The sequence below is a fragment of the Theileria parva genome, chromosome 1 (assembly GCF_000165365.1).
Source record: "Theileria parva strain Muguga chromosome 1, complete sequence, whole genome shotgun sequence".
NCBI lineage: Eukaryota > Apicomplexa > Aconoidasida > Piroplasmida > Theileriidae > Theileria > Theileria parva.
Window position 1 is genome coordinate 985212 of NC_007344.1, and position 25819 is coordinate 1011030.

Sequence of the window (25819 nt, forward strand, 5' to 3'; positions counted from 1 at the left end):
TATTTGGTACTGATGTTCAAGTTGGATTCCAGATGCACAACAATACTCAGTAACAAATAAGAATGTTAAATTTTACATCTCAACTAGAGTGTGTCGTGTTAAACTCAAATATATAGTTTGTTTTACATGAAAATTGACTTTTTAATTATGTAACTGATATTGGTGAGAATATTAGTGGAATCTACTAGTGCTTAAACTGATAAATCTTAACTCATTGTGTGTTGAATTGGCCTGTACCTTCTATGACGATGTGAAACCTCAACTTCATGTCGAGTTTTATAATATTCCAGTACATCTTTTAAATCAATTTTGGCCTCGGGAATTATATTAATCCTTTCAGCTATATTGAATTCATGTGTTCCTTCATTTTCCTCAAACTCATTATTTATAGACTGCTCATTGATCTCTTCCCATTTATTACATGCCATTTCCAATGTTTTATTGAGCTTTTTCCTGTGATTTCTTATAACATCCTTCCAAATCTGTTTCCTGGTCTTTGCGACTTCTCTTGATTCAGCCCTAACTACAACTCTTGATATACTAGATCCATTCTTAGTTATATCTTTAGATATGGAAGAGTCCTCGGTTTTTTTATTCAAAGAGAGAAAATTAACATTTCTTATCTTTTTCTCTTGATCTTTTACTTGATATTTAGACTTTATAAATGGCAGTCTTACTATAGTCCCTCTGCAAAAACTTTTTAGAATTTTATTCCTGTAGTATTTTTTATACTTAACCTTGGAAACCGAAGCATCGGGGTCTTTGGGTATGCAAATTATAACAGGCTAAAATACTATGTAATATATTTTTAAATACCGTATCATGTTTAGCGTAATCACAATTAACGTAACAGTGAGCTATGTACATTCCCAGTGCCGGACTGAATATAGAAGAAGTTATTTTACCTATCGGCATTCTAGTAGAACTGGTTAAAATTGTACAGGAAGGTGTTATCATTTTATTAGAAATTAGGCCAACACGTCTATAAATTAAGTTAATTAAAAACACTTACACTTTTGAAACTCCGTCAACCATAGCACGACCTAGGTGTTTGTGGCCAAAAATTATTCTTTTCCTGATTTTATGAATATCTAAGTTCCACATAAGAGAGCAATGCATTGGTGTGGATTCCGGAGTTAGGTCTAAATCAGGTCGAATTATACCAGTTTCCAATCTTGCGATGTCGTATGTATCAAATCCAATTGTCTTCACAGATTCATTTGATAATAATAATCTATAATTTTTTATAAAAAATTAAACTTACTCCGTAAATTCACCATAGTATTCATTTGGTATAATAAACTCGAAACCATCCTCAACATCCAGCACTCGATAACAAATAATCCTTTCTGGGTAATCTTTGAAGTTTATATAAAAACTTTTCATAAAATAACGTAGATATTGTGAGGATGTTTTCTCAAATGACCCGTCAGGCTCATAAATTGAGATTTCAAGTGATTTCTCAGAAAGTAGTTTACTCAAAACATCATGTGAAAGTGGTCCGTATAATCCAACAACAGTGTGTGTTTCTAGTGGATTTATTGAAATATCCATCCCTATACCCTTCAGGTGTACAACATATGCGCTAATATAATCTAGCAAAACGTTTTTCTTACTTCCATTGGTAATCAATAGGTAAAACCCGTCTAGTTTTACCACTAGACATGGCCAATAACAATCCCATGAGAATCCAGTAAAAAACTATGTGAAACATCATTTAATGCCATTGGAGAAACTGAATTTGATAAAATCTGGTTTAAAAAATAATCGGAATTGAGACCATAAACTTTAATTGAATGCGTAAAATCCTTATGAAAAAGTCCAGAAAACTGACGAAGATGAAAATAATCAGAATGTTCCGATGAATTATGATCATTTGGAAGATTAATTTTATGGATATCCGTGAAACTCAGATTGTCATTGTTATATTTTACAGGTGGCCCCAAATGAACACTTGATAGATGATTGTGGTTTGATATGTATTCTAGAATGTGATTGATTTTATCATTTAGTTGTTTGGGAGGATTTTGAGATATTCTGTGATTGAATAGAATATCTAGATATTCTTGTCCTAAATGATAAGTGTGTGAAGATGGTTCATCTAAACTAGGGGACATATCTTGATTATATGAGTGATAATCGTGATTATGTATGTCATCAGATATTGATTCACGGTTTTCATCTAGGTTATTTCTTATAGATATGATTTGTTTGATGATTTTCTTATCCACATCAACACATGAGTCTATGGCATGATTGAATTGATCGTCATGGAATTGAGGTATGTTACCTAATGTACTTAATGGGTCTCTAGACCATCCTCGTGGTCTAAACCAGTTAGCTCTAAACTTATTTTGATTTTTAACTGCATTTTGGCTGATTTTTGTTGTTACAACATTCCTTCTTAGAATCTTACTGATAAACAACATACAACTCCTTAATAAAACATAGATTTATTTACACATTAAATTAAAATACATCAAATTATTTATAAAGTCAATTAATATTCAAATAATATAACAAATTGATTATATTTCATTAGCATTTCAAGTATTCAATGTATGGGGAATTAAATAAGTGATTTGGCGGCTTTAACATTAATTTTGTCTAAAAATAAATACTTAATTGTTATTGCATATTTTGTGTTGTGGTAATAATGGTCCACAACGTGTTTGCTTGGGAACTTTTTCATTGATTTTGACAACTCAATTCAATGAAGGTATACTATTATCATTCATGAGAATTATCATGAATCTTAAACTACGTTGTTGCTTTAAATGTAGGATATGTAATATTTTGTATATAATATGACCAGCAACAGCAATAGTTGTGGAGCAGGATCAGGCGAGGCTGGAGGTGGTGGAGGTGGAGCAAGTGGTACCTCACTTACACAGTCAACCCCTTTTAACTTTAGTAATTTTGGGATTTTAGCTGTGTTTTGTATTATATTGGCACTATCATCTAGTACATATCACAATTGGCCGGCTATAGAAAGAAGCCTGGTGAATGATAGAGTGTTCCAAAATTTCTGTACTGAGAATGAAATACGGGAATCTATTCCTGGGATGTACGTGTGTGAGAAACAAAGAGATGCCATCGGTAACCTATCACTAAACATATTCTTGTTCGAGTTTATCGCATACTCTATTGGCGGTCCATTGGTAGATGTTGTTGGCGTATACATAGTAATGGTTACGGGTTTTGCTTTTGGATTTTCTGGATTCATATTGTTATACTTTTGTCATGATAGCATCTTTATTGTCAAGTTGAGTTTTTGTTGTTGGGGGATGTTTGGTGGACTAATCATTATTACTGCAATTCATTTTGCTAGAATGTTTTCTACAGCCAAGAGTTTGGCTGACGGGATGATGATATTCTTCGAAAACTTCGCATCTGTAATACCATTGGTAATTTATAGACTTATTAAGAGATTCGGGATAAAATACTATGAAGCTTATGGAGGTTATATAATTTGGGGAATATTTCCTTCGTTTTTATTGGCATTGTCGTTCATGCCCATAAAAATAATTCCAGAAAACTATAATAGTTCTAAAAATAAAAACTTTTTTGAAGTAGATTTTAAATGTTTTTCTCAAAAGTTATTCGATTGGAAGTTGTGGGCAAATTTGGTAGTATTCTCAATTCCAGTGACATCCGCAATGTTTTACAGGAAAACATTTTCTGCTTACTTTCTTAACAATCCTACACTTCAGCAAGTATTCCCATTCATACTTTTGTTTGTGTTTCTTCCTATACCATTTATATCTGCTCTTGACCAGTTTATAAGTGTTCACCTCACATCTGCATTCCTGTATATTCTTTACATATTGGCATTCGTGTGTTTTTTCTACAGAACCAGGGCTCATGGCATTATTTCAATGGTTTTGTTCTGTATTGCACATTCCGCGGAACATCAGATCATGCATTACATCAGTAAATCTCACACGGAGTTTGAGTCAACATTAATGGGTATTTCATATTCCGTTGTATTTGTGGTTGGGTTCATATCGCAGTTTGTCTTCGATTGCATCTATAAGTTGTCGCCAAGAGCTGCATTGTATACTATCATCTCACTCCTGCTTGTTGCAACAACGTTTTCTATAGCATTTCAACAAGTTAACGGTAGTAATAATATTAGTCAATCTCAATCTTCTGGTCTCAAACTTAGTAGTCTCAGGGTAGTATATGTCATTTTCTGGTTCATTCCATTTATTTTTCTAACACTATCATTTAAGTCATTATATAGTAAAAGTGGTGAAACTAAAGATGAATCAAATTATTGTATATGCTATAAGGCTCATTATCCGGACCAGAAATTTGTCACGACAACAATGGTATTTTATTCATTCTCATTTTATTACGTTTGCACTGTATTTACTGTTATTTCTACAATTTTCAAGTTATGTCAATCGGCTACATTTGAGTATGATAGGTATAGGTTCATATGGCTTTTAATATTTTTAACTTGTTTTTTCATAGTTCCTCATATTATTATTTCCTTTCATTTTTGGTTTGGTCATCAAAAACATGAACCAATTTTTAAGTTCGTTATAGTTTTATTCATTTGTAAAATATTGTTGTTCATACAGTCCATGATGAAACATGCTAACACTCTCATTTACTTATTCTCAGGATTTCTAGTCCTTTACGGATATACATTCTTCTTATTCATCCACATGCTTACCTATTATAACTTTCAAATCACATACGTTGAAAGGTTCCACAAAGTTAGCTTAATACACTGTGGAGGAATGTTTACATTATTTCTGTTATTGAGATTTTTCTATCTTAAAATGTCTAAATATCGTTTCGGATATTATACATTGTGGGCATTTAACACTGGTTATTTTGCATTCTTTGCCATTCAGCTATTTTATTATTTTCCATACGAGATGGATATATCTTTTGGTACACCAAATCTTCCTGTTCCTCAATTTTCAAAGTTTAAAATAACGGAACTTACCGACGTAAAGTCATTTTGTACGAGTCTTTTTAGTGTGGCACTTGCAATATCGAATCTAGCAATTTTGATAAGTTTTAAGTTTTGTTTAAGTTTAATTGTCGTATTATTTTGGTGCAGTTTTAATGATTTAGTTGGTTTGGTTAGCTCAATTTGTATCAGAGATAAATATAAAGAATATCATTCTAGTATGGTAGATTATTTCATTTTACCAATATCATGTGTCACATTTGCTCTGTTTGTTACTTTATTTTTATACCATTCCTTTATGGGTGACCATAGATTTATTAATAACGGCTTCGTTTTTGTTTTGATTATTTGTAGTTTTGTAATTTTGTCCTACTACTCAAATGTCTCCTGGTTTTATACTCAATACGAGTTACAAAGTTGTTGTTGCCAGCAAAATGAAACATGTCAGTGCCGAAATAATGGCAAATGTTGTTGCTGTTGTAACAAGTGTACCTGTTGTGTTTGCCGTAAATGCTGTTGTTGTAAACAACCGTCCTCTCAATCCCAATGTGAATGTTGTAAATCTCAAGGTAAATGCTGTTTCAAAACCGATTCTTGTACATGTTGCAAAGATCCTTGTGACTGTTGCTCCAAAGGCAATAGCTGTAATTTCTGCCCTCAGTGTGAAAAATGTGTTTGTATATGTTTAAAGGGAAACAAAATCAAAGATAAAGAAAATGGAGATATCATATTTAAATTCTTCGATTGTCATTTTAAAGAGGTAGATCACGGATTTTTCGCATTTTATCTTGGAAACAATGTTGGATGGCTTTTGTTCATACTTTATTTGGCCTTGTCAAGAGACAAAAATGTTTATTTGTCATTTAGATAACTACTTAATCTAGTAGTCCAACTATATGATATTTAAGTATTGAATATCCTTTCATATAAATAACTTCATTAAATTAAGCAAAAATCTTACGCAATTTAAAATCCTTATTGTAGTCAGAAGTGGGCTTAAAAAGACGCCAAGTACGGTCATATCCAGCAGAAACAATAGAATTCCCGTCAGGAGAAATGTGTAAGCCCATAACACGGTTGTCGTCATTGGTTAAAACCTTACGACACTTGTAAAGTGAAGTGTCCCAAATTTTCACGTGAGTGTCAAAGGAACTGGTTGCAAGAAATCTACCGTAAAGTGGCTCGAATTGAAGGTCACTTACCAATTTGGTGTGAGTCAAGAGTGAAGTAATGGGACGGAACTTCCTTAAATCAAAGATTTTAACCGAGTTATCAGAAGAACTTGTAGCGAAAATATGCGATAGAAGAGGGTGGAAATTAATGCCAGTAATATCAGCGTTGTGAATGCACTGTTGAAAAATGTGTTTCCCAGTACGAAGGTCGAAAATCAAAAGAACTCCGTGTTGGTCACCAGATGCGATTAAGTTGCCATCTCCATTTATAGCAAGACCATAAACTGAGTGAGAGTGACCCTCCTGGACGTAAACCTCGGATAATTTTTCTAAATCGAAGAGAACTACAGTTTCATCCTCAGAACTAGAAGCTACAAAGTTGTTGCAAGGATGGAATACTACCCTATTCACCCTTAAATCGTGAAATTTACTAGTGTGCAGACATTTTTCAAACTCTTCATCCTTAATTTTAGAGAACGGTTTCCATAAACTGAGAGTACCACCTGAACCACCAGAGACCAAAAGTAGCTCATTATCAGCTATGCTACTAGGGTGAACTCTATCGTAACAAGAGTGATTTGAGTTGTAGTTCCAATCAAAACAACGAGCCATTTCGTTAGAGTCGTTGGACAAACTAACGACCTGTTTATACTTAGAATCACGAGAGTCAAAAATGTTAATCTCACCGCCGTAGCTACTTGAGGCTATGTACCTGGAATTAGGAGAAAATTTGGCCATAGTAAGGGGCCTTGTAGAAGCGAGTTGAGAAAAGGCCATAGACATAGACTCGGTTAAAAAGTTTCCGTAGTTCTCAACTTCGTCTTTATGCTCGTATTGGTCACAGTTAGATCTGTACTTGTGCAAAAGCATCTTACGCTTAACGCTGCGATTCCAAGAGTAGTGTGCCAGAGAAGCCCTAAAATGTTTGACATTCTCATCTCCCTCAGTATAAAACAGTTCCTTGTCACCAGTCTCAGAAGTGTCATATTGAAAGGGGGTAAAATCAGCGAATCTGCCCTTCTTGTTGAACAGATTTGACATGTCAATGTTAAACATCCTAAGAACCTCATAGAAATTCTTAGCATCAGCTGAACGTGAAATTGCGACTTCAATTTCCTCTCCCCTGAAATAGTTATCATAGTTTTCTAAAAGAAGCCTTTTAAGGCGTTCTCTGCGCTCGTAGTTACCCTCGCCAAACAAGGTTATGGGCTCAATAAGTGAGCGGAATATTTTTTTAATAACTTCATCATTAGTGGTTATTCCTATATGCAAATTCGACATGTTTGACTTCATTTCAAACTCCTTAAGAACTGCAGGATCAACCTTAAAGTTCTCGGAAGAATTGTTTAAATCGATCATTTCGAGTATAAATTAGCCCAAATTTTTTAAAAAAGAAATATCATTTAAAATTAAAGTTAAGTTGAACGGATTTATCCAGTTATGATAAGATAAAATAATAATGTTAGAATGAAGGATATAGAAGAATCATCATCCCAGACAAAAGACTTTTAAAATTAAAAATAAAATAAAATTTGGACCTAAAAATAAAAGGAAAATTAATTAATAAAGTTTTATAGATTAAAATAATGATCTTCTGGTTAATTAGAATCGTTTGAAACATCATGTGAGGTTGAGGTACGATCTATCGAAAATTTACACATTGTAACACATTTATTAATATCGAGTACATTAATTTCAATATATTTTTATTTTTGTGTTTTATGTGTATAAACTCGATTCTTTTAATTTTTGTAACATAGATTTGCACATTTGCCATTTTTAGAAGCATCTAGAACACAGTTATCATGAACTTGAATAATATTCATATATTTTAAAAAATTCCAAATTTTAACAATAAGATAACCTACTGTGTAGACTTTTGACAATGTCTTAACCGTTATTTTGTTTTCCTTATGATGTATTTGGACCAAATAAAGTTCAGCTAATAAATTTGCAGTTTGATTTTTTGTACCACTTTGTAATATAGTTCTAATTTTAATTTATCGGTTTAATTCTAATACTAGTTTGAAGTTTATTGATTTTTACTTGGATATTAAACAATTCAATTGAAGTTTAACACATTTTTAGCAATGTTGACAACCAATTTGTTGTAACTTGTCGATTTAACAGAAGTAGTTCAGATGGTCCGAATTCACGATTTCAGGCCTAATAATTAACCATAATTATTGACAAAAGATCGATAACTTGAAAGGATAAGTCAAAATGTTTGAAGATAAAATCATACAACTGTTGAATAACGTCTTTGACTCCTATATTGAGGGTATTGATCAAAGTAAACTGGCGCAGATTAACCTTTGGGGAGGGAAAATAGTTTTGAACGCCTTACACCTGAGGCCAGATATTTTTGATATTTTGGAGCTCCCCTTTCATCTAACCTTTGGGTATTTTACACATATATATAGGATATTTAATGTATTGTACTAATGAACGTTTAGATTTCTTGGGTCTGTGGTCATAAAGATTCAAATACCAATTATATCTCTGTCGAGAAAAAATCTTAGCTTGGATATATCGGATCTGCTGCTCCTTATGACGACTAAGCCGGAGAGCCAATGGGACCCAGAGCTTTACAGAGATGAATACCTGTCAACCAAGATAGCAGTGCTTTCAGCAGAAAGCCTAGAATTGGTGGTGAACCAACTTGAGGTAATTTAAAACAATTAGTGTAAAATCAATTTTAGGGTCAAGGATTCTTGTGGAATACAGTACTGTCATTTCTGGATACCTTGGAAGTTACCATACATAACATCCATATCAGAGTAGAAGACTACACAACCAATAACAATGTGGCATACGCCTTCGGACTAGTAATCAAAAACGCATTCTTCAAACTAAACCTTGACAATTCAAACGAAATCAACGTCGACTTTCCGTTTCAGGCCCTATTTACACACGACGGAAAACTTCCTCACTCAATCAAACACAGAACTATTGATTTGGAAGGATTTGGAATGTATATAGACCAGCTGGACCCTTTATCACACCTCAAGCCTGTTGTGAAAACCAGAGAAGATATAAATTTCAATGACATTGAGCCTGATGTAAATGGATCCGAAAGTCATGAACCCAATAGAAATGAGTTAAACTTCACCAGACTGAGTAAATCATTTAAAAGAAATAGAAGGAGGTCGTATGCCTCCAAAGTGTATAATAGATTCTCAGAAAGCCCATCAGTCTACCGAGTTGCATTTGAAAAATATCAAGACGAGCCTGAAAAAGAGCCACAGAAGATAATTGAACATACAAATCATGTGTATACTAGGTTATTTTCTAGTGTGTTGGATTATTTGGTCACATCAAGGCATTCTGTTAGCTGTAGTCATTTCCAAGAAGTTGAACCAGACCCGGATAGTTTTAATAATACCGTTTGGGAAAAGTCAAATAATGTACAATATAACAACAGTATCAATAACTATGTGAGAACAATCCGAAAATCAAGGACTTCATCAGACAATGCGGATAAAGTCAACTCAGTTAAAAAGAGGAAGAAGACATTTGTACGATCAAGCTTTAAACCATATAGATCAGACCAGGATTTCTTTATAACAAACGTGTTTAATAAAGGTTCTGGTTTGGAATCTTCAGAAAAATCAGAGAAGGTAACTTCTGAAGCTAAAACGAAAGTGATAGTTAGTAACAGCTGGAGAATACACCTGTCAAAATTCTGCCAAATCAGAGAACAAGATAAAAAGTCCACAAAGTCCTCTTCTGAAATGATAAACAACGCATTAAGAAGACGTAACCAGAACGCATACTTTAACCCAGATTTCGTAGATCTTGATGATGCAGATGGAGGTTCTGCAAATCCAGAGTCGAGACCAAGTGATAGAGAAAGCTCAGGTGTTAAGGGAAATGAAGACAATTTGGAAGTTGATGAAGAAATTTTGAATGGATTTGAAAAAAGACGTAAGCTATTATCAACTGAACCAACTCCAAAGAGGATTAATGAATTATCAGATGCTCGTAAAAAGGTTGATGATTTGGATGATATTTCAGAAAGTCCACTAGAAAGCGTAAATAGCAGTGAAATGGAATCTTTAGGTTCAAATTCTAGCTTAGAACGTACTGTTGAGAGCCACGAATCTGAAGTCGAAGAAGTGATAGAGAATGATTATTCAGAAGAAGAGGTGATAGAATCTGAGTACTCTGATGTTGATGATGAAGATGAGGAGGAGGGGTATTCTGAGGAAGAGGAGGATGTGATGGAGTTGGAAAGTGATGAGAATGAAGTTAAAACACCAGAAAGAGTTATTAATTTTGAGAGTAAAGTTAGTGAAGCCGGACAAAACTTGGATACACCGACGACAGTTGATACAACAAATACCATCTCTGATGATCCATTTGCATACGATAATGAGGAGTGGACATGTATTACATACGTACTCAGAAGTGGCCATAAAGACAAAATCGATCTTTTTATAAAGGGTTTAAAAGAGGTAGAACACAACTACATCTTGAACACCAGAGATTTCAAGGGCCTGGGTTCGTTCTTTTTCTGTACATACCCCGTCCTTCCGACCAAAAAGTACACTTCATGTTTGTCAGAATGGGGGTCTAAGTATGGAAGAGCTTCAACACTCAAAAACGACTATCTCCCAATGTGTACAATATTCCTGGTCTTTGAAGACCTGGACATCATCATGTCAAAGGAGCAAATTGAGTGTATATTTAACCTAATTAACCACAACGTACTCAAATTCTTCTATTGGATCTCAGGAATCGCATACACTTTTGAGAACCCAAGAGCAAGCCCGGAAGATGAACAGTTGTACATGGAATACTGGCCGCAGTTTCTGTTGTCGAACCCGAATGAAGATTGTCACTCACAAACTAAAGAGGAAGATAATAAAAGTAACCGCTCCTCAACAATTGAAAAAATCATCTATAAAGGAGATGACTCTACCTTGTCCAGCGAGAGATCAACTAAAGTATTAACAGGAAAAGCACTAAGCCAGTTTGTATCAGATTTCGAAATCTTGCATTCATACCAGGTAGAATTTTTTTGTTTATTTTTATTTAAATAATTTAAAATATACCAATTGTTAATTGTGTTTAGACAATAAGAGTGCTGAGGAACAGAGCAACGGATGCCCTGAGTAAACTGATACATGGACACACAAAGAGTTCAGTCTTTTGGAAGATGAGCTCTAACGTAAACGAATGCATAACAAACGCACTTTTCACAAACATCTGCTCATCATACAACTCAACCGAGTCAAGTAAGTCAGGTCAGACAAACTCAAAGATAAGAGAAAGACTGAAGTTTGTTGAAGGAATATATGAAATCGTGTCAAAACAAACCAATAATGGAGGGATGATAAACTCACTAAAGAAGTTATCAACACAACAAACATTCACAGTAGATTTGGCACTGGATGTATTGTTCTTAAACTCCAGAATTATTGTGACAAATAATATGCATACTTCAACAGGTAACTCTTTATAGATTTGTTAAATATTAAATAAATATTTAGATAATAAAACTAAATAATTTATAGATGAAACGAATGTGAAGGGTTATATATTGTCAGCAAACGGATTGCATATATTTTACCAGGATACATTTGGACGCGACGGAAGTCAGTTTACAGAGTTTGAAGTGTCTCCTTTCACGGTTTTCTCACTTGATATATCTTTAAAAGACGTCAATGATTATTTAAATTACTCAACTGAAGTTAACGGGTTTAAAACAAATGGAGTGGACCAATGTGAAACCAAGTGCATATGCGACATTCTGAGCGGAACGCCATGTATACTGCTTACATGCGGTGACTGTAACATGGAACCCCTGAGAAGAACTAAAAAGAACATCTTTTCCCTATTTCTGGGAGATGAAGATGAAAACAATTTCCTGCCGCCAGTGTTCTACATGTCAGTGGATTTCGACCATTTCAGAATACCAGAAACCTCAGATATCAGGATAAGGTTCCACATGGACTCAGACCTGTTCATGCACTTCCCAATTATCGACGAATTGAACCATGCGCTGAGGATATACAAGTATAACATGGATAGATACTCGTCAACATGCCCAATTATCATCGATGATAACGTAAAGAGACAAGAATACTTGGCAAAGGAGGATTCAGTAGTGTATGAGCTGGTCGATTTGGGAATAGAGTACCAGAGAATTATACTTGAAGGTTCTGTTTCTTATCTAAATTATGATTTCAATATTGATATTGACAAGGGAATTTTCCTGATGTTTGACGTTAATTTGAAGGGCTCCTACTTTACATACTCAGTGACCCTGGATGTATTGACAGTAAAGACGGTGACAAGAAACCTGGTAAACCAAATGTCGAGAAACTCTAGTATTAATACCTCAGAGTCCACAGATTCCATTTCCTTGGATAAAGAAGAGTTGGTGTATTCAGATTCAGTTCAGGATGGGACCTGCTTTAATAATAAATTCAACATATTGGGTTCAAGCAAGGCAAATTGTTTGGGATCAAAACAACAAGCAGAGGATTATAGAGATTTGAAAGATAACGAAGATTTCAGAGATTGTAACCCAGGATATGACCAGAACAGCCTGAACAATTATATTAACCTGTATTCAAATAACTACTCAGAGGAGTTGGAGCACGACGGGTATGACCTGCACCTCTGTTCATTGTCAGGATTTAATGTGGACTGCTTAAACAGTGTCATCATGGTAAACGAACGCAGCGTGTACATGGGTAAAAAATGCAGTATTTCACTAAACAACTACCTTAAGTCCGTCTTGAGAATAAAGACAAAGTACCTAGATAAAATAGGGAACATGAGAGGATTCATGAAGTACTTTGAAAACAAGGTGAATGTTTTAAGAATAGATCGCGACGTAAAGTTAATAGTTAAAACTTTGACGAACCTAGTCCCCCAAAATAACCCAAACCTAATAGCCTCACTAGATATAGGAAGCATTTACATAAGCTTGAGAGACGTGGACATGGTAGGGTTAATCTGTTCGCTATCCGACTATAAGCAGATTATACTAAAGTACGCAATAAAGCTGGACGTGGTTTCTGACCAGGATATCAAGTCAAATGATCAGAATTTTAAGAAGTTTGTGAACAAATACCATAATAACAATTATATAAACCAGTTGAAGGCGAAAGATGATGATATGGACTATTTTGAAGATGTAATGTTAAACGCCTATTATAACTGGAATCTCTTGCAGGAATCACAGATGAGCAAGAGGACCAAGGGTTTGATTAAGTATGAAATTAATATGAACTTCCTTAATCTGACATTTAAAAGACTAATCACATTTAACACTAAGAACAGTTATTACAGCACACACGAGGGTGGAAAGACAACTAGTAGAGAATTTTCTAAGGGGGGCCAAGAGGAGTTTGGAGGCGAGAGAGAAGGCTCCATATCAATGAGCCGTAAGAGCTTGAATAAAATAGACAATACTAACTATATCAGCAGAGAGGGAGAGCATTTGATAGATTTCACAAGGCTAGAAGATTACGTTAAGTTTTACGGGATATCAAGTCCACTGTTCAGCCTAAAACTTACGGGGTTCGGATTTAAAGTGGGATTTTTGGATACTAAGATTGAGAGAATTTGTTCATATATCGGTTCATTGGAGGTGGAAGATCAGTCGAACTGTGTGCCGTTGTACATGTCGACTTTGTTTTCAGGAGGAAATACAACAATGATGTGGTCATGGCTGAAGGTTAAGAGGCAATATGACGAATTTAAATCAAGCTTAAGTATGGCAGGAGATTATGGAAATGGACGAAATAGAAGGTCAAATACAGTTAGTGGGACAGTGTACGACTACTATAAACGTGTTCAGAGATATATTAACTCGACAATGGACTTTGACGCACACTCCCATAACCACATCTATAACGTAGATGACCAGGAGAATCTCGACCGCATAGTGGACGAGTTGACGAACATTAAGAGGAATAGGAAACAGACGCCCCAGGTAGATTTGGAAGAAATGTACTTTTTCGATAGTAAATCGTACTGTTCCAAGAAGTCTCACTACTCTGGGAGCCCAGCAATGAGTTCTTCCAGTAGCCAGATTGCCGAAACCTCAGTGAGTAAAATAATAGATCAGTATAAAGATGATTATGAGGATCCGGATGATAATGAGTCTGATAAAGAAAATTTTGAGTTGGATGGAAGTAAAAAGGATAGTCCTCGCCCGAATTATGAACCATTGAAGATATTCTTTGGTGGGTGTCCTTGTTTTGTAAGTTTATCCCTGATATCAGGTACAACTAGAAACTGTAGCATATACCTGTCAAGCTCAATAGTAACATTACCACTGGAGATTATGGAGTCTATAACCACATACATTAACTCGATTAACGCCTACATAAAGGATAATATTACCAAAAACAAGACAAATGAAACTCAAGACAAGGCTCCCCCAAAGGACGAAGATTACACTGATTATACAGATAACCTTAGTGCCTGTGCCTCAGAAGATGATAGTTATACAACTGATACCTCTGGAAGCTCATCAAGTGCGTCAGGCCCTGCGATTTGCGATAGCACTGATGAATCAAGTTGCTCAGGAACAATGAGTATCTCAGGCAGTGTGAATGTGGGAGAGGATAGTGAAACGATAGTGGATACATCCTCCTCATATGATTCTAATTATCCAGATTCTAGTCCAAGACCAAAGGGCGTAACACATCACAAGTTCTATGAACCACATGTTACCTCTGAAAAGAGTTTCTCATTCCACATCCACGTGGGAATCAGCTCACTTAACCTGTTCACAGAAAGCGCTTGGACTGGCTATGGCTACTTCCTCAAATATCTTTACCATAAAACTGTGGATTTTGGCAGTCAAGATTCTGCGAAAGGAGGGTTGGAATCTAGGAAACATACCGGAGCGAGAGCAAGTTCAGATAGTAGCAAGACAAGTGTAGAGGGTAGAAGAAATAAGGATAAAACGTTAGTGAGATGGGCATTTGTGAAGAATATAATACATGATAAGAATAGGAAGGCCTACATGATATACCCAATCACACTTAACATAACAGGTCAAGGTTCATTGTACCTGACCCACACAAGGGTTAGATCAATAAAACTTGAGAATAAGGAGTCTGAAGATCAATCACCAAACGTGTACAGAAATACCAAGTTTGATTTGTACTGCAAGGATAGCATAGATAGGCTGTTTGAAGGCTGGTCACGCTTCATGCCCTGTGTGTTTGAGGTTAAACTAATGTCAAGAAATGTGTCCGTAAAGATGACAAGAGAGGCCTCAGGGATCATTTTAACACCCTCAGGATATACCTTGTGCGACGTGTACCTAGACGTTTCAACTGAGTTCAGAAAAAACAGAGCAAACTTTATAAAGTTTATAAAGATGAGCCTGATATACGATAAGAAGTACCAGCCGCTGTTAAATCTGGCGAAAAATAGTCTCTTCGACCCAACGAACCTGAACACTAGTAGGATAATAGACCCATTCAGATCAACATTAACAGTGGTGTTTTACCTGTACGGAAACAACCGGAACATGTGGTCTGATCAGATAATGCCGCAGTCAGTCTCAGTTCACCTTAAACTGGAGCCTTTGAATATAGTAGTCAATTGTGTAGATATGTTGTGCTTGATTGATTTGTTCACACTAATCATTTCACTTATAAACCTCTACAAGCACAGGTACACGCTTGTGCTCCATGCCTCAGATAGGTTTTTAAGCCTCTGCAACGATGATGAGTCTACTTTAGAAAAAATCAGAATAACGACGCTGTTTTCAAGTTCAGCACAGACCCAATTTGAACTAGGGTCAGTAGATGATCAAGGTGAGAGCGTGAGCAGAGGAATGAGTGGGAGACCAAGTGAACATGACCGGAATTCAACATTGTCATCTGAAGAATCTTTGATGAATACTAGGAGCATTTCAAGCAATCAAACTAATTCGAGGACTTCAGACACTGAATATGACACCCAGCTCGATTATGACCTATTAAACTCTCACAAGACTAAAAGGCCACAAGATTCGAGGTCGAACACTTCTGCATATTTGCCTCTTGATGTTTTGGATTCAGAATACCAAGTGAGAAGACATAGTTCAAGCATTGACGTGGTAAGAGATAATGCAAGCTTGGATGATGAACGTTATGGCTCAAACGCAATGTATCATAACACCTCAACCGATGATATGGGTGGACGTTTGTTTGGTTCAGATTGCCAAGACGCCAGAAGCACCCTTAACTTCGGACAAACTTCTGATCTGGACAATTATTATCACTCCAGAGAAGATTACGAGAAGTACCAAAAGTACATGGAGAAGGACGAGGTCATGAGCTCAACGACCGAATACGATGATTCTGAGGACCAGGGAATTTTAATTAGAGTGCTTTCGAGTGTTAGTATCGGTGTTTCAGTGGAGCTGGAGCTGATCAACTTTGAGCTTTCAAGTGATGTTAACACCTCAGTGAAGCACATGTTTGCACTAACACTCGAAGACACAGGACTCTGGTTCTGGATCAATAACATTTTCGACTGCGAATATTTGGAGGCAAGATCTAGGCTCCCTTCACTGTATTTAGGGCAACAGAACGCTCGCAGGGGAATTTGGTTCAACGACCCGCTCTTGAACAAGGTGGACAACTTCCAGAATGTTGGGGAAATTGAGCGTGAGAATAACTCTTATTTGGAGCAGTTCTCGGGAATTCTCAGGGGAGGCGTGCTTGAGATTTCAACATCCTCTCTCGCTCATGCAATGAAGAAGTCCAGCACAGACCTTATTACAGATACCCACATTATTGTTGCGCAACCCTCAAATGCAAGTGCCATAGATCAAGGTGCTCCCTACATTGAGTTACCAGAAAGTACCCGTGAAGATGTTACCCCGGTAAACAACACAGCTGTTGAGACACAAGATGAAACCCCTGTAAATGTAAATACTGGCATATTGAAATCTACAAAGGAGGGTTCCGGCATTGGTAAACCTGAGCGTTTAAATTCGGACACTTTGATATTGATTAATAAGGAGTATCAACGTGAAAATGTGAGATATAGCATAAAGAGTAAAGCTGACGTGGAAGAGAAACCTGAGCACTTGATAGGAGTTCCAGCTGAGGAGGAACCGCACAAAATAGGACTCGGAGATATTTTACACGTAGACGAGGTCATTGACGTTGAGAAAATACCCTCCATCGCTTCAATTAATAAACTTTTGAGCCCCGAAGAAGGTATCTTTTGTTAGATTATGTAGTTCATTACAAAACTAATAAATATACATCTGTAATATTAGTTATTTTAGTTAAACAGTTGTGGTCGTTATTTACTAATTCTAGTTAAATACTGCTTATCAATTGATTAGAAGAGGATATTGAAGTTGATGATGAGGATCGAGATATCGGTCACTGTTTTAGAGAAAATGTGAAGAACTTTATACAATTTAGATTTAAAACGAGCGTGACTTTTGACCTGTGTAAGGATGGGAATAGAGAAATGGCAGTTGAGACGTTCACTGTTAGCCTGGCAGGCTATAAACCCTCGCTTGCATGTAAGTTATTCTCAAGACTTGAATCCTCCTGGATTAACGTTAACATTACACTGAGCGCGGCAGAGTGTTATTTTGGGCTCCTTTCATACTTCACAGTCATGCTTAAGCTGAAGCAGATGTTACTGCAGTACTCAATTGATGAGTCAAAGTTGTTGGACTCAGTTACCAAGTACACAATCCATGACTACGTGCCGAAAATATCTAGTAAATTTGACCCTTCAACCATAAATATGATTGAGAACACAATAAGACAGTCGAAGGAATTTTCAGAATATACGCTGAGGTTGTCGAGAGAGTACAGCAGCTCAAAATTTAGGGATTATTCTGACACATTGTCAAGATTTTCGAAAGATTTGTCAGAGGCCAATTTGAGTGAGTTTGGGGATAATAATGCTGTTTTAGGTAAGCTGTCGAGAGACTTGAGGCTAAGTAAAATGTTCATTGATAGTAAGCTGAGTAATCTTAGCATGTCATTTGAACCCGAGAATCTGGCTGACTTGTACTGTTTACCCATTAGCACAATGTCCAACTTTGAGAATCTGACCAGGTACTTGATTTACAGGTACTTCAACGGACTTCTTCAGCCCTCAGGAGTTATCGATGTAAATTCGGTGATTTCTGACCTTTTGAAGACCATCGCTGGCATTAACTTCTTTGGGATTAAGAAGGTTGAGCCCCTATATTACGCCCATTTCAAGCTTGACCAGGATTTTGGACCTCAAAATAAAGCAACGAACCAGGGAGACCAGATGGACGAGTTTGACAAGATCACAGCCAACAAGGATATATACAACGTACAAATTGAGCACAATGTGGTTCACGTTGGAAGATTGGGCCATACAAATGTGTTTGGAACCACTACAACAGAAAATGTATCAAGTTTCCACAACGACTTGGGAATACCTATTTTACTCGCAATAAAATCCAGTACAAGTCAGATAAATACGGCTGACAGAGCTGTGGAGATGAAGAGGAACGTGTCGAGTAGTGTGATAGATAAGGAAGCGGAGAATTTGGCAGGAGAAGATACGTACAGCTGGGTGGTGTTAAGTCCCGGTAAGTCGATGAGTTTACCAACATCACATTACGGGATCCTTGAACCCTTTTTAATAAGAGTCCAGATCGACAACAAATATTACGAAATCTCATCAACTCAGCTAGATTTCAGCGATAATAACGCCCAAATCATGTTCAAACTTAGCTTAAACCCCGAAGACCCTGAAGATATTGATGTAATTAATGAATCTAAGGCATCTAACAAAGATGGAGTAGATACGAAAATGGACCTGACTGAACCCAGTCAAAAGGATGTAACTCGTGGAAAAAGTTATAAGAAAGTTGGGTTTGGTAAACTCGCAAAGGAGTATTTTAAGAGGTTGGTGGGAATAAAGGATACAGAGTTCACATTCCATTACGCATATTTGATGGTGAGAGTGACCCAGAAGATGTCGCTTGAGAGTTCAATCACAATCGGCTCCTCACTGAACATTTTCTTGTCTTCTGGAATTTCAGTAGTTAACAAGTCTATGCAGAATTTGGTCATATTCCCAACAGTAAAACCACCCAAGAATAAAATGACATTCAAGGAGGAAATTCTGAAAATTGAAATAGAAACACCTCAGATTCCAGAAACCCCAATTGATAAATCATACTTTAGGGATGAAAAGTTCTCTGAAATTGATAAGATTTTTAAGCCCATTTCAGCACTAACGGAACACAAACTAGTTAAAATTGTATACCCATCTCCAGTGTGTGTTAATACGTCGAATTCCCGTGATACAGCTTTTGTCCCAGACCATGAGTCCAATAATCGGGTAACCGATCAATACATACTATTGAGGGGGAACATGGGTGAGGCGAGCAGAGTGTTTATACCGTTGACTTGGATACTACACGGCAATAACACAATATGTGTTTCACTGTTGACTGACTTTGACACTGCATACGGGAACTTCGAAGTGGATTCATTTAGTCCATCTGAGAGCTCATTTGCTCAAAGTTCTTCAGTGGAATCTGGGATATACTGTGATGTACTACTGAGTAAGGAGGCTAGTTTGCACATTATATCATCGTTTGAGGGTCATAAGATAAAGGTTCCAGTACCTGGATTTCAACCAACACTACATTTGGGGCAGTCGTTAATTATATCCGGCGATTCTGGTTCTGGCAGTAATGATATGATGCCAGATGGGTTTCCAGCCCACAACATTAGTAACCCGTTTATGGGTTTGGCACACCTTTCGAGTGGGTCTGGAGATCAGAATGCATTAAACTCAGGCTCAAATGCATTGACGGATGGTAGAGGACTGAAGGAATCTGAGGAGTTTCCATTGGTCTTGTCGTCAACACTAACTGAATTCACAAGTGTGCACAAGACTCAGATACCACTGAACCCAATGAAGCATCTGATTAAACGCTACGAAGTGATTATAGAGTCCTGCCAGATTATAGAGAACATGCTCCCATACGACATTGATATTTTGGTTCCAGAGCTTTACTCTGCACTTTCTGATTCCTCTTTGTACCCTCACAATGATAAACTTCCGACCCATAAATCACTAAGCTTTGATCATCTGGACGATGAGGATATTCAGGAGGATGAGAGGCAGGACTCGGTTCTAATTCCTAGGTCAATCAGTGCTTCAACAGTACACCTAATCGGTTATGGCTCAAATTCCCAGCTTTTGCCTTCATCCATGAATAGAAGTCTTATGAGTGAACCCTTTAGACCGGATAAAGCATCTCCATTGGATCATGGATTAGAGTACAACAGGCTTGACTTTATATCTGACAAGAGACACTTGCCGATAAAGTCAGGAACGAGTGTTCATTTGGAGACATACATGAAAAGGGCGCGAATTTTCTTTAAGAACTACTGTAGCCACGAGATGCAGTTCAAGAATGAGAACCTTACGACATCCTTGACGTTTGAAAGTATGAGTAGTCAGGTTCTGGAAAACTTTAACCAGTTTTTAGGCCTAGATACGGGAGGTAAGCCCATTGGGTTGCCTAAGAGTTTGACCATATCTGTTGAAATTTCCAGAAAGACAACCCAGCCATCCAAAGACAAGAGTGGAGTGATAAGGCGTTATTTGGCTTCCTCACAGATTGTGTGTAACATTTTTGTGGATAAGTGGGTGGTTAACTGGCTTGAGTACCCGATTTTGTTCTCTCGCGCTGATGGAAGATACTTCCAGTGTTTTGGAGGCAAATCCTGCTCTTTGGTGTCCCAAGATCTATCGAATACAGGTTTACACCTTGTGATTAGGAAGAGTTACTTGAAAATGATCCATGGATATTCCATGTATCCCACAAACCCTCGCACGAGACCAATTTTCAGGATAACATCACCAGATCATCTTATCAGTGACAAGTTTATGGTCCCTGATCTGACGTTCAGCCCTTGCTCGATCAAGGATAACAGAGATTATCCAAATCTGCATTACTTGGTGGCAACCTCAATATCACCCTCGCCCTTCTTCAGGACTGTGGTGATTGAGGTTCTTCCTCAGGTAACAGTCACGAACCACTTTGACCTTGATATCTGGATTCGAGAGTTCATAACGACTAAAAACGTTGTCAAAAACGTGATCAAGAGGACGGGAGTCATTCATAAGGTCTACACCAACGTCAAGCTTCTTTCGCACAAGTTACACACAAACAAGGTTAACCTTGACGCCAGGAGTTCGAAAGGTAGTCGTAAGAGCCGAAAGAGTAACCGTAGTAGGAGGTCACGTAGGACTAAAGATACCGCTGGATTAGGGTTTTCCGATGATAACACGGGGCATTGGATAAAGATTGATAGTGGTATGACAGTGGAGTTTCACCCTCAGAGTAAGGGTGAATTTCACGTTCAAGTCACTGGTATCAACCCGTTCCAATTTGGAGATACAAGGATTTCAAAGTTCTGGTCCTCGTCGCTCCTAATTAAGCCTTCGTCTTCCACTCAGTTCCGTTATCCACAGATGATCCAGAAGTCTGACCTCCAAGTTACGACCCCTACTGCCTCTAGCCCAACACAAAGAATTGACAGTAACATGGTAAAGTATGGACTATGTGAGCTTGAAACACTAGTGCATAAAGGCTGTAAGATGGTGAGGTTCTCAAGACCTACCAAGCCTGAGTGGGTGATTATAAACTCAACTGGACTTAATCTTTACATTCAGCAGCTTGGCATACTATCCCATGGAGAAATCCTGTGCCCGACACATGATCTTGGGGGTAGTTACAAGACTCAACGTGACGGCTTTAAAGAAGTACCGGAACCCGAAATACAAACCGGAGCTGAATACAGCTGGTACGACCCGCTCAAGGAACAGAAACTAATCATCAAACTTTACCATATACAATACAAAAATAATGATCTCATTGGTCGAATCATCAAAAACAACAACCCCAATACTGATAACACTGTTAATAGGGATAATAGTAGCCCTAATGGCGATGGTATGGGAGTTGAGTTTGAGAAGGTGTCAGTTAGGGTGAGAGGAGTGTTATTGATAGATTTGGGAAGAGTGGAAAGTATAAACGTGAGTGGGATATTTAACATAAGGTTGGGGAAGATGCGGTTGGCGGCTAAGGTTAACGCCCAGACGAGTGTGATTATGGGTCAGCGGGCTTTAATAATCACTTGTGGGAAACTGAACAAGCTAATTAATAGGAACAAGAAGCTGTTTGATATCTATAAACAGATTAAGATACCAAACGCAGAGATTAAACTTAACCCGAAGCAGTACCTGCTAGAAAAGTTCAAGTACAACATCAAGCACGCTGAAAATCAGAGGGGAATTAGAGTCTCAAATCGTTTAACCACTAATACATACCCATTAACCGGGAGAATTAATTCTAAGTCTAGTTCAAGGACAATTTCCAAAGTTAACACTGACCGTTCCTCATCTACCAAACTGTCATCACAGGTTAAACCTGATCCTAACATTGTTGGAAGTCTCAAGCCAGATTCTAAGACTATTTCCATTATGTCAGATTCAAAGAGTGTGAAAACATTGTATTTACATCATACAACGATGGGAAAGAGTGAATATCAAACTCGGGATGTGAATCAACGTCGTACGTATCCACTGACGAGTCCGATTTACGACACAACTTACCGAGAGAAACAGGTTCTAATTAACATCAGCAACGATTACACCTTGAACGTGTCCCTGAACGGGTTTGGACTATGCATATGCTCGTATTTGCCAGAGGAACTGCTATATTTCTCACTTGTCCTGGTCAAGTTTAGCACCTGCTTCCAGGACAATGAGACCAGGAACCTGTTCTCAATAGGGTGGCTTCAATCCGATGTACACGACATCGATTCATTCTACCCAACCATGCTCAAACCTGTTCTCAACTATTCAACCTTCAATATCGGTAATAACAATAGCTATCACTTATTTAGTACCAACTTCTTTATTTACAAATTTAATTTCTATACCTAGTATACTATTACAACATAATCAATTTGTATAAAGAAATGTATAGGAAGTATAAATAGAAGGAAGGCATCGTCATACGTACACCATGATATAATAACTAACAATAATAAAGAGGTGGTAAGTATTATCATGAACACAAAGAGTAACAAGTATATAAAGGAAATATCGTTGTTGAGCATAGATATACAGCCGATAAACATAAATCTTGATACTCGGTTGATATTTTCAGCTCTGTTGCTGTTGGACGAGTATTTGTCGATTTTCTCGCAGTCTGAGAGGAACATGGAGTCGTTTTCAGGCCCTCTGGTGGGAATTTTTAACTACGAGAACATGGAGTCATTTGACGATGAGGTGTACATTCTGAACGACGTCGTGAAGTCTCAGTATGGCTCAGACTCCTCTACAGGTTCCCGTTACAACATTTCACGCTTCCTAATTGGAAAGATTGTAATGGTTATTAACCTAAGGAGGTCAGATAATATCCTAACAGACGAACTACCACCTCTCAGCCCAATGGTTCGGTACCTGGTTTACATTCTCAGGAGGACGCCGCACATCTCAGATGCACACATTGTGCTCAATAAGGAGTCACTAATGAGACTCTGCTGTACTCCGTACGTGCTCATGTCGCACTTCACATCAAGGTACATGAGTCAGGCAATTCATCAAATTTACAAAGTGCTCTGGGCAGTTGACCTGATTGGGAACCCGAAGCTTATTTTCAATCATTGGTTCTCAGCTCTTTACCAGTCGTTAATTGTAAGTTTAAGTTGTAATAATTGTTTTTAGGACTTTAGAGAGGCTATGAGGTTTATTCACTTGCCGCCCGTGACGTTTTTGCTACTCCTCAAGGGAGTGAGCCAGTTTGGAGTCACGGTCATCTCAGGCATTGTGGACGCATTTTACAGGCTCACAGGAAGCTGGTCCTTGATACTCAATACCGTGGCACTTAACTCAGATCGCTACGCAGTTTTCATTCTCAATCAAGTGTTCCCCAAAAACCTCTCTCATCCCAGTAACCTCCTAGAGGGTTTTGTCTTTGGAACCAGTACTATGGGAAGGAATTTATACATATCACTAGGTATCAGCTGAGTAAATTTCTTATACAACTACTATACTTAGTTTTGCACGCTCTTATCACTTATCAATTATATTTAAATTTATATCTAATGTTTGTGTAGGGAATTTTATATTTAAGCCAGTGAACAGCTTTAATAAGTTTGTTGAGTCGATAAAGTTGAAGACCGGGAAGAGAGAAATCTTAATGTCATTTTTGCATATTTGGACCTCAATCTTTTCAGCCCTTTCAAGTTTGTTTTTCGGAACATTTTCTGCGATTCTTTCTGGTGTGTCGATATGGCTGCAAGGGGTTCTGAACCAGATGCACTCAGTGCATATGCTTTCGGCCATAAGGCCAAGACGTTCTTATCACCACCTTAAGTGCAGTGGCCCTGTGCGGTATAACTTTCTAGAGTCGTGGTCAGTTGAGGCTTCAAAGAGGTTCGGTCACTCGAGCCAGGTGCTCTTGGCACTCCCACTCGACGTCAAGCTCAAGCTTTTCGACCCAGTTTACCTGGCAACCTCTCACTGGTCAGTATTGGCCACCCACATCAGCTCCATAAGTCCCCTGATCCTCAGCCAGTCATTTGGCAGCTTTAAGGACCTGATCTGGGTTGACAGGCTAGACCTGGGGTATGTAGAGAAACGTCACGTCAAGTGGAAGTATAAAATCAACTCAATCAAAAGGATACAACTAATACAACTCTTTTGTTATAGTAGTCATGACGTGGATGTCCCAACTTTCAGCCCTAATCACGTTAACAATAGGGGTGAAAATGCCGATAGAACTGAAAGTAGTAATAGAAAAGTAGAGGGCCAAGTTAGTATAATAATATATGATACTGATGATGAAAGCAGCTTGGATGATTTCAGAAGTAACTACTTGAACCTAGCACCAGATAGTAGAATAATACTACCCTTGAAGGTTGGAAAGAAGATGATTGGGAAGACGATGTATTTTATGAGAATTATATTTTCAGAGGCTGGACGAGTAGGCCAGTTCAATTTTAACAAGAAACTGCCTGCAAAAGTTCAGGATATGCTTGAAAATCCAAACTTTCTTCACGATTACCAGGTTGACCAGTCCAACGTTCATGAGCAGATTCAGATGAACTTGGGTGAAATTAGGAGAAAACTGGAGAAAAAATCATCAGCTGGGAATCAAATGGATTTGGTGAACGGGGGAGAAAAGTTAAAAGAAACAACAATTGGACCAGATTATATTAGAACTGGTTACCTGGATATGGAAATGGAGATGAGTAAGAGTTTGAAGAGAGTGGAGCCCTGTTTGGAAATGTACAAAGTCGGAAAGGGCTTGGAAATTCCAACAGTTGATGAATATTTGAAACAAAAGATCGAATTCACAGATGTTGATCTAGGCGAAAGGGATTTCATGAAAGCCAAACTCCCAAATGCTGAAGGCGATGCGAATAGTGTACCATATGTAAAGGATAGTGTACCATATGTAAAGGATAGTGTAGGCGATAAAGATAAGAATAATATAATGTACAATAGCGTAGCTGGAAAAGCTGAAAATGTGATTAATAAGAGTGTGAAGAATAAGTATGGATTGAAGGATAGTAAAGAGGAGGATGAAATTGTTGAAATTGTAAGAATGCCAAATTTAGAAACAGGCAAATTGTATTTTACGCTTTTGACCTCAGTTATAAGAGAGGTCGCGCTTTAATTTATTAGAAATCTTTACATGGGGATC

At 37.4% G+C, this 25819-nt stretch overlaps 5 protein-coding genes across 5 annotated transcripts, besides 2 other annotated features; 3 read left to right on the forward strand and 2 right to left on the reverse strand.

Moving 5' to 3' along the window:
• Nucleotides 1–164: 164 nt before the first annotated feature.
• Nucleotides 165–1554, reverse strand: gcv1 (Aminomethyltransferase folate-binding domain protein; the record flags this gene model as incomplete). Its single annotated transcript, XM_760907.2, has 4 exons — nucleotides 165–785; nucleotides 817–982; nucleotides 1013–1234; nucleotides 1265–1554. The coding sequence occupies 4 exons, from the start codon at nucleotides 1552–1554 to the stop codon at nucleotides 207–209; spliced, it is 1257 nt and encodes a 418-aa protein (XP_766000.1). The 3' UTR covers nucleotides 165–206.
• A 678-nt stretch (nucleotides 1555–2232) lies between these two features.
• Nucleotides 2233–2245: a sequence feature (Short protein (TpMuguga_01g00481, EAN33718.1) was converted to a misc_feature.).
• A 344-nt stretch (nucleotides 2246–2589) lies between these two features.
• On the forward strand, nucleotides 2590–5801 carry TpMuguga_01g00482 (putative integral membrane protein; the record flags this gene model as incomplete). Its single annotated transcript, XM_061305004.1, has 1 exon — nucleotides 2808–5801. One exon carries the CDS (start codon nucleotides 2808–2810, stop codon nucleotides 5799–5801), a length of 2994 nt encoding a protein of 997 aa, XP_061161579.1.
• Nucleotides 2622–2692: a sequence feature (Short protein (TpMuguga_01g00481, EAN33718.1) was converted to a misc_feature.).
• A 56-nt stretch (nucleotides 5802–5857) lies between the features above and the next one.
• Nucleotides 5858–7706, reverse strand: PRPF4 (WD domain G-beta repeat protein). The gene has a single exon (XM_760910.2). The coding sequence runs from the start codon at nucleotides 7459–7461 to the stop codon at nucleotides 5875–5877; it is 1587 nt and encodes a 528-aa protein (XP_766003.1). The 5' UTR covers nucleotides 7462–7706; the 3' UTR covers nucleotides 5858–5874.
• A 619-nt stretch (nucleotides 7707–8325) lies between these two features.
• Nucleotides 8326–17305, forward strand: TpMuguga_01g00484 (N-terminal region of Chorein a TM vesicle-mediated sorter family protein; the record flags this gene model as incomplete). The annotated part of the gene is made up of 5 exons (XM_760911.1): nucleotides 8326–8504; nucleotides 8559–8769; nucleotides 8805–11114; nucleotides 11180–11555; nucleotides 11622–17305. 5 exons carry the CDS (start codon nucleotides 8326–8328, stop codon nucleotides 17303–17305), a joined length of 8760 nt encoding a protein of 2919 aa, XP_766004.1.
• Nucleotides 17306–17472: 167 nt separating this feature from the next.
• Nucleotides 17473–25792, forward strand: TpMuguga_01g02390 (putative integral membrane protein; the record flags this gene model as incomplete). The annotated part of the gene is made up of 5 exons (XM_760913.2): nucleotides 17473–17980; nucleotides 18011–22981; nucleotides 23093–23805; nucleotides 23836–24127; nucleotides 24228–25792. Exons 1-5 carry the CDS (start codon nucleotides 17554–17556, stop codon nucleotides 25790–25792), a joined length of 7968 nt encoding a protein of 2655 aa, XP_766006.2. The 5' UTR covers nucleotides 17473–17553.
• Nucleotides 25793–25819: the final 27 nt, after the last annotated feature.